The sequence below is a fragment of the Triticum urartu genome, chromosome 6 (genome assembly GCF_003073215.2).
Source record: "Triticum urartu cultivar G1812 chromosome 6, Tu2.1, whole genome shotgun sequence".
NCBI classification, from domain to species: domain Eukaryota; kingdom Viridiplantae; phylum Streptophyta; class Magnoliopsida; order Poales; family Poaceae; genus Triticum; species Triticum urartu.
Genome location: NC_053027.1, coordinates 69,812,209 through 69,822,989, shown reverse-complemented (window position 1 = coordinate 69,822,989; position 10,781 = coordinate 69,812,209). Strand labels below are relative to the sequence as shown.

The 10,781-nt window shown below is 45.2% G+C and overlaps 1 protein-coding gene and 1 long non-coding RNA gene across 5 annotated transcripts; both read left to right on the top strand.

Annotated features, from left to right (window-relative positions):
* Nucleotides 1-2,589: 2,589 nt before the first annotated feature.
* Nucleotides 2,590-4,537, top strand: LOC125513471. The gene is made up of 2 exons (XR_007285943.1): nt 2,590-2,979; nt 3,609-4,537. It is a non-coding gene; the product is annotated as an uncharacterized LOC125513471 (long non-coding RNA).
* Nucleotides 4,538-5,266: 729 nt separating this feature from the next.
* On the top strand, nt 5,267-9,095 carry LOC125513470. 4 transcript variants are annotated; one of them, XM_048678599.1, is made up of 5 exons: nt 5,267-5,486; nt 5,604-5,818; nt 5,897-7,925; nt 8,108-8,297; nt 8,656-9,095. In XM_048678599.1, the coding sequence occupies exons 1-5, from the start codon at nt 5,478-5,480 to the stop codon at nt 8,883-8,885; spliced, it is 2,673 nt and encodes an 890-aa protein (XP_048534556.1). In that variant the 5' UTR covers nt 5,267-5,477; the 3' UTR covers nt 8,886-9,095. The 4 variants fall into 4 exon arrangements, with proteins under 4 accessions (XP_048534556.1, XP_048534555.1, XP_048534554.1 ...); XM_048678598.1 differs by having other exon boundaries at nt 5,601-5,818; XM_048678597.1 differs by having other exon boundaries at nt 5,267-5,492; nt 5,601-5,818.
* The last annotated feature ends 1,686 nt before the right edge of the window (nt 9,096-10,781 follow it).

The following is a 10,781-nucleotide window of genomic DNA, read 5'->3' as shown; positions in this document are numbered from 1 at the left end:
AGCAAAGAAGAAGTGAAAGAGTTCACATTCCTTCTTCTAAATATCCACCACATCAATATGTGTTGATGACAGATGCACGTGAGCCCTCATGCTATGAGGAGGCAATGTATGATGAGAACAAAGAAGAATGGTCAGAAGCCATGCAGGATGAGATGAATTCCCTGTATGAGAATGATACTTTTGAGTTGGTGAATCTGCCAAAGGGCAAGAAAGCACTCAAGAACAAGTGGGTGTACAGAGTGAAGACTGAAGAAAACACCTCACATCCAAGGTACAAGGCCATATTGGTTGTGAAAGGATTCAGTCAGAAAAAGGGCATTGATTATGGTGAGATATTCTCTCCAGTGGTCAAGATGTCTTCGATCCGAGTTGTGCTTGGCATGGCTGCCACCATGGACTTGGAAATTGAACAACTTGATGTGAAGACAACATTCTTACATGGTGACCTAGAGGAGGAGATATACATGGAGCAGCCAGAGGGATTCATGGTTGCAGGCAAGGAGCACTTAGTTTGTAAATTGAAGAAGAGTTTGTATGGATTGAAGCAAGCTCCTCGACAGTGGTACAAGAAGTTTGAGTCTTTTATGACTGCGCTTGGTTACCATAAAGCACAGCCTGGTCATTATGTAATTATAAAGAGGTACGCCGAGGGTGACTTCATTATTCTCTTGTTGTATGTTGATGATATGCTGATTGTTGGAAATGTCACAAAGAGGATTGCTCTCCTCAAGAAGGCATTGAGTAAATCATTTGCCATGAAGGATTTAGGACCAGCTAAGCAAATACTTGGCATGAAGATCTCCCGTGATAGATCAAAGAAGCTGCTTTGGCTTTCACAGGAAAGATACATTGAGAAGGTACTTGAAAGGTTCAATATGAAAGATGCAAAATATATTATCTCTCCGCTTGCAGGCCATCACAAACTGAATTCAAAACAATGTCCTACAAGCAAGAAGGAGAAAGAAGAAATGAGGAAAGTACCTTACCAGTCTGCTGTGGGCAGTTTGATGTATGCCATGGTATGAACTAGGCCTGACATTGCCTATGCAGTTGGAGTTGTTAGCCGGTTCATGACAAATCCAGGTAAAGCTCACTGGGAAGCAGTGAAGTGGATTCTCAGGTATCTCAAGGGAACTTATACATCTTGTTTATGCTGTGATCATGTATAGCAGGGCTATACAGATGCAGATTATGCAGGTGACAAGGATCATAGGAAGTCCACATCTGGATACCTGATGACTTATGCAGGGGGAGCAGTGTCATGGCAATCAAGATTGCAGAAATGTGTTTCTACATCAACTACGGAAGCTGAGTACATTGCAGTTGTTGATGCTGGAAAGGAAGTTTTGTGGATGAAGAACTTCTTGCAAGAGCTCGGCATGAAGCAAGAGAAGTATGTTTTGTTTTGTGACAGTCATAGTGCTATTCATCTTGCCAAGAATTCAAGCTATCACTCTCGAACCAAGCACATTGATGTGAAGTACCATTGGATTCGAGATGTTGTGAGTTCCAGGTTGCTGAAACTTGAGAAGATCCATACCGACGACAATGGTTCAGATATGATGACCAAGATATTGCCAAATGAGAAGCTACAAGCATGTTGCAAGGTAGCGGGCATGGCAGTGCCCCCCTCATGAGTCGGAGGGGGAGATTTGTTGGGATATCCTCCTCATGTGGGCCGTGAGAGGTGCAGAAGCCCACTAGCCATTAGGGTTATGACCTAGGATCATTTTGGAATTTGCACATGAGTAGATGGGGATGCTTTACCCTCCATCCAGCAGCCACCATCAAGTGTGACGAAATTAGTTCATCCTCCAAGAGAGAAGAAGAGAGAAAACCAAGAGAGCAAGGGAAGAAGAGGAAGATTGAAGGAAGAAGAAAAGGGAGCTCCTCCCCAAGGTTGTGATGGTCCAGATTCACTATCTTGTCTCCTTCAAGCTTCGGTTCCACCATCTTTGGTGAGATTGTTCCAATCCCTAGTTCTTGAGCTCCAAATCTTGTTGTGTTCGTCCAAGATTCAGAAATCTTGATGTATGAGATCCTCTAGTGTTGTCTAGAGAAGAACTTATTGTATCCCACCTTTGATAATAGTGGAAGAGGATTTGGGTGGCTTCGGCCCGTGGTTTTTCCCCTCAAGTTGGGGGGTTTCCCACGTAAAATCTGGTGTCTCTTTGTTGATGCTTGGTCCTGTCCAGAAACTTACTCCTACCACAAGACACTAGGATGAGGAGTGTCTTGCCTGCTGAGTAACATTTTTTCTATCTCCATATATGCTGCTGCATATGTTTCCTTCCGTGCTAAGCAACGATCTTTGAGTTAGTACATGATGTGGTGCTGAGATTGCTTTGTTTCCGCTACAGTTTTCAGTTAACCACAAGTGCATTTGTGTGCTAATTCCCAACAAAGTGTGCATCCAACCTGTATATCTTGCTGAATCAAATATCGACTGTGAGTCACGAATTGACATGAAAAACTCTCTTGAGATAATAGGGGTTAGACCCACCCCTTTCAATTTTTGGGAATTTTGGTTAAATGATGCCAAATCACTACTATCCTAAAAGATTAAGCCAAACCACAACCATCCAAACATGCTTAATCTTACAAAAGGTAAGGAAACTACAATTTCAGAGATGGCAATCCCAAGATATAAGCTACAATTTCAGAGATGCGAGTCAAGGATACTCAATAAATTTCAGAGATGCTGCAGATATATACTTTTATATTAAGATGAAAACAAGCATCTAGCAGTACTTTAGACATTTGTATAGCTGATTTGGTGTACGAGTAAGGGCGCCCATCTGCCCCGCCGTCGCCACTGAGGAGAGGCAGGGACGAGGGCCGTCCGCCGCGGGAACCAAGGCCGAACGCCGCCGTGGGTCGGGGACGAGCGCCGTCCGCCGCGGGAGCCGGGACGAGCGCCGCCGCGAGCTGGGGAGCTAGCTGGACGAGCGCCGCCGCGCCGCAGCGACCTCTTCTCAGGTACCCTCTCTCTCTCTCTCTCTCTCTCTTATTCCATTAGTGCAGAGGCGGAGCTAGCTGATCTCTGTCCTTAGTAGTGATTTTGTTGTGCTTAGTAGTGATTTTTGTTGGGGCAAAGCTAGCTGATATCGCTATGCACGAGCTTTGCCCAGGCTCCTTGCGCTGTCTGGCTCCGCTATGATTAGTGCACTTGATCAGATGCAGGCAACAAAATTGAAATTGGTACTTGTATACTGGTAGAGCTAACCATAATGTACCTCCTGCTGTGGTATTTGATATAACTGGTTGTCCAGTCACCGGTATAATACTAATAGTGACAAACTATACTCTGAATAAATATGGAGACTTGCAGCACTACACTCTAAAAATATCAGTCAACACTACACTCTGAATAAATATGGAGACTTGCCGCGAGTTAAGTACTTCTGTGCGTCTCAATAAGACTATAATCTGCTAAGCTTTTGGTTTCAACATAGGAACTACTTCTATTTTGAGTCAACACTACATTTCTGAATAAATATGGAGACTTGCAGCGAGTATTGTACTTCTATTTTCTCTGTTCACTACATCACAACAGTATACTTCTATAATTCATAACTTTTGTCAGCAATAAATATGGAATTTGGCAGAATCGTGCGTTGTGCGATGGGATCGATTGGCAACAGGATACCCGAAGTTGGTATGTGGTTCAGAAATTCGGATGAGGCTTGGGAGTTCTGCGTGCAATATGGAGGTCACATAGGCTTTGATGTGAGGAAAAGAAATACCATCAAAAGCAGAACTGATGGAACAATCACTTCATGTAGGTTTGTTTGTTCCAATGAAGGCATTCGAAGGAAAAGTCAAATAGATCACGAGCCAAAGCGCATTAGAGCTGAAACAAGAACCAATTGTAAAGTTCGGATGATTGTTTCATTTGATCGAGTGGCCAAATTTTTTGAAGTCACCGAAGTTGATTTGGAACACAATCACCTCCTTCAATTGCCACAAACCTGTCACTTGTTGGCATCACAAAGGAAGATTTCTGATGTGCAAGCTTTAGAGATAGAAACAACCGATGATTCTGGAATTATGCCAAAAGCTTCACATGATTCCTTTGCCTGCTCGTGTTGCCTTCATGTCCTCTTGTTCCATCTTCTGGAACTTCTATTTTGTCGACCACAATGAACAAATGAACTTCTAATTCTCAACTTCAGGCCAGTTCTTGCTGCAACTCAAAATCTCCGATGATTACTCTAAGCGCGGGTGCATTCTAACAAAAGACCGGCTCGTCTTATTGTTCAGATCCATTCAACTGCAGCAGAGGAGGATCTGGAGGGGCTTCTTTCCTATTATACGTAGTATGGCCGTGGTGCCTTGGGCAATTCTGGTGGTGATCTCTTGAGTCGACAGACATTATCGCAGATGATCCATAAGTATGTGGATACGGTCGATGGAGAAATTACAGTTTTGTCTAAACATCTATGAGCATGTTGCTCTAATTTGACAATGAAAGTGTTGTAATCTGTATCATTTATTCAGTGACCTTAAACTTTTATATGACAAAGACGTTAGTGCAGGCATCTGAATACAGTTTTGTAAGTGCCATTCTCCAGGAATCTGAATTCCATTTTTTAAAATTAAACTTTAATGTGTGAGTTTCTATGGACAGTCCGAGAAAGAATAAAATGAAGATTGAAGCAGGTTCCAGCATCTTTAATAGCATTTTTCCCTTTTCGTGGTCAATATTATCTTTTCCTAACATGGTTCACTAATCACAAACCGTTCCTTAAGCAAAGACACTTGTTTCACAGTATAATACTGAGCTATGCCCACTAGAAAACCATTTATTAATGAGTCTGGGCTGAAAAACTGTGAAGTCTGAATGTTTTTGCCTTGGGAAACTGCTGTCTGTTGGATGCAGGCTGGGCGGTGGATGGGAGGCCGCGAGGCACACGGTGACGATGACAAGTAGTCCTGGCCATGGGAAGCCTGGCCCGGCTGGCCCGGCCCGAAAAAGCCCGACCTGGCCCGGCCCGACGCTGTCCCCGGGCAGGGCTCGGGCCTAGTTTTTGAGCCCGAAGGCCGGGCCGGGCCCGGGCCCGTTGTTTTTCCATTTTCCAAAAGGTCGGGCCGGGCCGGCCCGAAGCCCGACAGGCTTTTACGTGCTTGGGCCGGGCTCAGGACCAGAAACACAGGCCCGATGGCCCGGCCGGGCCTGGGCCTGGGTTTTTTGTGTCGGGCTTGGCTAGGCCCGGCCGAAGCCCGGCCCGTCCCGAGGTTTGGCCAGGTATACTGACAAGCCTGATCTCTATCCACGGATCTGGGGCTGGGACTCGCTTTCTCTCGCTCTCGCTCTAGATCTGGGCCTAGGGTTCCACGCCGCCGCCGGTCGCTCCTCCTCGTCGCGGCTAGCTCCGGCCACATGGACGGGGGGTAGAAGCCCATCTTCCTCCGCTCCTCCCGTCCTCCGGCCACCACGACTTGCCACGCGCCACGGCAGCGCGGCCAGCGGCTCCATGACGCAGGCAGCAGTAGTCTAGTGGCAATTGCTGTTCAAAAGAGCATGAAACTGTTCTTAATTTATGTCTGGATTTTTCGCCACTGTTCTCACAGGATTGCTTCTCATCATGTATTCTCAGCAGGAAGCAGCCGGCGGCGGCGAGTGGCGAAGTGGGTGGAACATGGAACTATGGTTCAACCGTTTTGTCCGCATTGTTGCTCTGCTGGAAAGGGCGGGCAACTTCTTTGGTGCGCTGGATTTCATCTTGGCAACCACGATGGTAGTCGGAGGATTTTCAGACTACCTGGACCGGGATTTCTGGTACACCACAACCATTGTCTTTTTCGAAGGATGCAGGTGCGTCCCTTCAATTTCTGCCAGTGTTTTAATTTTTTCGCTACAAGACTTGATATCCCCCGTCCTCACTCAAAACAGGATATTCAGTCGACAAACAAGAACAGACGATCACATTATGTTCAAGGCAATAGGCAGTATTCAGTTTAAACGTGTAAATCTTGGGAATAACAGTGGTTCCTTGTATTTTGCAAATGCCGTGATGATGCTAGTATCTCTATATCTATTGGCTTATGCTCCCATTGCTATGATGCTTTTCTCCTCTACTGCATGGAGAATGTCTTATGCACTGACTGTGATATTGGTATCTCTGCTGATGGTTTATAACGGCTGGTTTTATAAGCTGGTTGGTCATGCAAGCAAAAGAGAGAGTATGATACTATTTCAATTCTCTGCCCCGGCCGCTCTTCTGTTGAGTAAGGTGTTACTCCATATTTCAGTAGGACATTGGTACTTTGATCATACGGACTACACGGCCATTGCTTTCTGGTTTATCTTGTACCTTGTTGCGAGGTTTGGGTCACCGGTTAACTGTCTACTTAATAAAGCGGGAGCAAAGGGACTTCATTCCCTGCTGCTAATGGCAGTAATATGCGAAGCGATGGATGAAGATATACGTACAATCTTGTTTGTGCTGGGTGGGATTTTTGTGGTAGGTTCCATACAAACTCAACTTGCTTCAATACAGATCATTGTATCATATTGTTATCTTGTCAGTGGTATTGAAGTGAATGGTAGTGCCAACAAAAATGTGAAGCCTGCACTGAAGATGGTGTACGGCCTAGCTTTGACTCAAGGGATACTGTATATGGCAGCATGTGGTTTAGAATCTTTTTCATTTCTGCTCCGTAAAACAATTGCTCTTACCTATGGCCTGACAGATATTTCTGGGATGAGCGCACTTGACCTCTACTATGAGCATTGCTATGCAACATTTCTGCACAAGAGTATATTGGACAGCACACAGAAGAGGAGCCTTGTCAGATTTGCTATTGAGTCTTTGAAACCAGAAGCCCGACACCACAAGAAACGTGCTGCTGTTCGAATATTGAACTCAGTTCTTCAGAAGCAAAAGGCTTCCAGTTCTGAATCCGACATCCTTTCCCTAATCACAACCTCAAACAATGCAGTGATGACTTTAATCAATATTTTGGGATGGCAATTCCCTCAGTATGATGATCTGAGGCTACGTGCCGCAAAGGTTGTTGTTTGCATAGCTCCATATCTACATATAAACGAGTTCCCTGCTCTCTTGCAGCTCGTTTTATCACTTGTTGATTCTCAAGTGGTCAGTGGAGGCATGACGAGCAATCAGCAAATAATCGGTAATGGTAGACAGAAAAGGAGGACCGCAGACATTGAGGGAGGGAACAGGCCAGAAGCTCTGGTTTGCAAACTGTGGCAGCACTTCCAAATATTGAAGTCAGTTCCACACGCGGATTCAGAGGATACAGGCTCTCTGTCAGCACTTGGATTGAACATACTAAATGGTCTTTCGCAGAATGTTCAGAATTTTTCGGAGGAGTTCTTGAGAGCAACAGAGGTCCTCATACGTTGCTTTCCTGGCCCGACAGTAGCGCAGCGAGAAGAGTTCATAACTTCATGGTTGAAATTAATAGCCAAACTTTCAGGGGTAAAGGGGGAAGTCGGTGTAAAACTGCGTCAAGGGCTTACGGAGGGCAACTTTTTAATACTTAACTTCGTCGAGGTCTTGGAGCTGGAGGGAAGCTCCAGCTACGTTGAACACACAAAGCTGGTGTTTCAGATCATTGCAAATGTCTCCATTGCGATGAAGACAAGGAACAAGATTGGGTCAGTCCCAATGGTAATTAGCAAGTTGTTGAAAGAGTTTATTGGGGAGGAATCCCAACCACTAAGGGCAGAGGCAGGTGCTGCCCTCGCCATGCTGGCATTAGAAAGCCCTCAGACCTGCTATGACATACTCACGAAAGCAGGTAATAAGATTGTAGTTGATCTTACCTTCAAGTTCCAGAAAGGTCAATATGTATACCCAGCTGCAAGGCTATTATATAGCCTCTGCAAACACTCAATGGAATCAATGTCGAGTCATGAATGTTTTCTTGATTACCTGATGACGACGTTGGCAGCGGTAAGTTATTTTTGGTTTCATTTTCTGTCTTTTTTGTTTTGTGATGTTAGTTCAGCCATTTCATTCTGTGCTACTTGACTTTGCAATCGCTAATTATTTTCATTGCCATGGAATAAAAAGCTACAAGGAATCATGAAGTAGAAACTACGTCACCTGAAATTTGCAGTGCGCTTTATGTGCAGGTGTTGGGCTGGATAAATGATGCGGAGGGCAAGGAGATGACGGCCCTAATTGGCCTAGCTTCAGAAACTTTTAACGCCATGCCTGCTGAAGGAATCGCACTTGTTCTTGACTCATCAGATGGGGCGTTTGTGAAGAAGATGGTGCAAGAGCTTTATGCCTGCAGTAAAGCCAGCCCAGAAGAATTTGCAGGTATGCGAAGGATGTTTTTTTTTTGAGGTAATAGCACCCCAGGTCCTTGTAGGTAAAATACAAAGCAGCAGCTGAATTTACTATCATCCATAACATGCAGCAGATCAGATGCATACTTGACTGCATCCTCTGCCCGGGTGTGCCCGGCGCGGAGGATCACTACAACCTGATACATACATACAGTACAGTAAAAGCAGCTAGAACAAAACGATCCACAAAATGTATACATACTCTGCTGGGGGTTATGAAAAAAGAGAATATGCTCTGGGTGCAGGATCTTCAAATTAACTTCAATTGGTTGCACTTTTTTTTGAGGGAAAGCCTTCATGGCGATAGTAAAGTACATCTCTTTTTGCAGGTATGGGAAGGGTGTTGGTTGAGCTCACAACATCTGTAGTGAAGTCGAGCCCACGGTACAGTATGCACTTCAAGGCAACTGGGACAATTGAAGTACTTACTAGGTTGGAACAGTGTTTATGGATGCTGGTTCCAGAGGAGCAGGGCGCAATGCGTGTCAGGCTGACCGAAGCAAAGGCCTTGATTGAGGCTGATCAACATGGTGACGATGAGATCTTGTCGGAGGGTTAGTATAGTATTTGTCCACGGTTGCAAGAACTAGGCAGTCCGACTTGTTTCTTTGCTATTATCAGACCAGCAAAATGTACATGGTGACGATGATGAGATCTTGTTGGCGGGTTAGTATAGTATTCGTCCACGGTTGCAAAAACTTGTTTCTTTGCTATTATCAGACCAACAAAATGTACATGGTGATCATGATGAGATCTTGTTCGTGGGTTAGTATAGTATTTGTCCACGGTTGCATGCAAGAACTAGGGATCCGAGGTGGTGACCGTGAGGCTGGCATGCACAGAGCGCGCTCTGTGCAGCGCCCGTGCCCTGCCCACACGGCACAGCCCAACCGCGTGCAGCCCCTCCCTTACTCCCCCAAGCCTCTCCCCACGCCTGGCCCAGCCTCGCCGTGGCTAGGCCCCTTCCGTCGAGCATGGCCGTGGCTCCGACCTATGTGCGTCCGTGACTGTAGCAGCGTCGCGAGGCGCTAGGCCGACGCAGAAGCTCTTGGCCGCTTGCTGCAGTCCATACGAGACTTTAGAGAGCACTTGAAAAAACACACCGAGAAAACCAACTCCAAAATAAAAGCCAAATAATGCAAAAGTTTTTGTCAAACCACACTTTATCATGATTTATTAGCTTAAGTGTTGTGGCATGAAAAATCAGGGTGTGACAACACTGATCCGGATGACTCTAAGTCACAAACCGGATATGTTTTTATATTGAATGGTGGAGCTATCATTTGGTGCAGTTCCAAGCAGAGCGTCGTGGTGGGATCTACGTGTGAAGCGGAGTACATAGCTGCTTCGGAAGCAGCAAATGAAGGAGTCTGGATGAAGGAGTTCATATCCGATCTAGGTGTAATACCTAGTGCATCGGGTCCGATGAAAATCTTTTGTGACAATACTGGAGCAATTGCCTTGGCGAAGGAATCCAGATTTCATAAGAGAACCAAACACATCAAGAGACGCTTCAAATCCATCCGCGATCAAGTCAAGGAGGGAGACATAGAGGTTTGCAAAATACATACGGATCTGAATGCTGCAGACCCTTGACTAAGCCTCTTCCATGAGCAAAACATGATCAGCACCAAGACTCCATGGGTGTTAGAATCATTACTATATAATCTAGATTATTGACTCTAGTGCAAGTGGGAGACTGGAGGAAATATGCCCTAGAGGCAATAATAAAGTTGTTATTTATATTTCCTTATATCATGATAAATGTTTATTATTCATGCTAGAATTGTATTAACCAGAAACTCAGTACATGTATGAATACATAGACAAAACAGAGTGTCCCTAGTATGCCTCTACTGGACTAGCTCGTTAGTCAAAAATGGTTAAGTTTCCTGACCATAAACATGTGTTGTGATTTGATAAACGGGATCACATCTTTAGAGAATGATGTGATGGATAAGACCTATCTGTTAGCTTAGCATAATGATCGTTTAGTTTTATTGCTATTGCTTTCTTCATGACTTATACATGTTCCTTTGACTATGAGATTAGGCAACTCCCGAATACTGGAGGAACACCTTGTGTCGTGGTTTTGTCACGGCAGATGTCCTCATGAAAGGACTTAGTCGTGGAGCCATCGCTACGGGTTAGCTTGAAGGGGTTAAAGCAGACACAGGAACGCAAGAGAGTTTATACTAGTTCGGCCCCTTCGATGAAGGTAAAAGCATACGTCTAGTTGTGATGGAATTGATGGGGTTTTGATGACTAGGGAGCAAACAAGCTTCGCCTAGGTCTTGAGTTGTTGTCCGTTGTCCTTGAACCGCTGCTGGGTCGTCCCCTTATATACATGGGTGACACCCGTCGGTTTACAGAGTCCCGATACCGGCTCATAGATGTGTCCGGTTCAGTCTCCACTATTCCTAACTTACAATACAAATTACATACCGACGCCGGT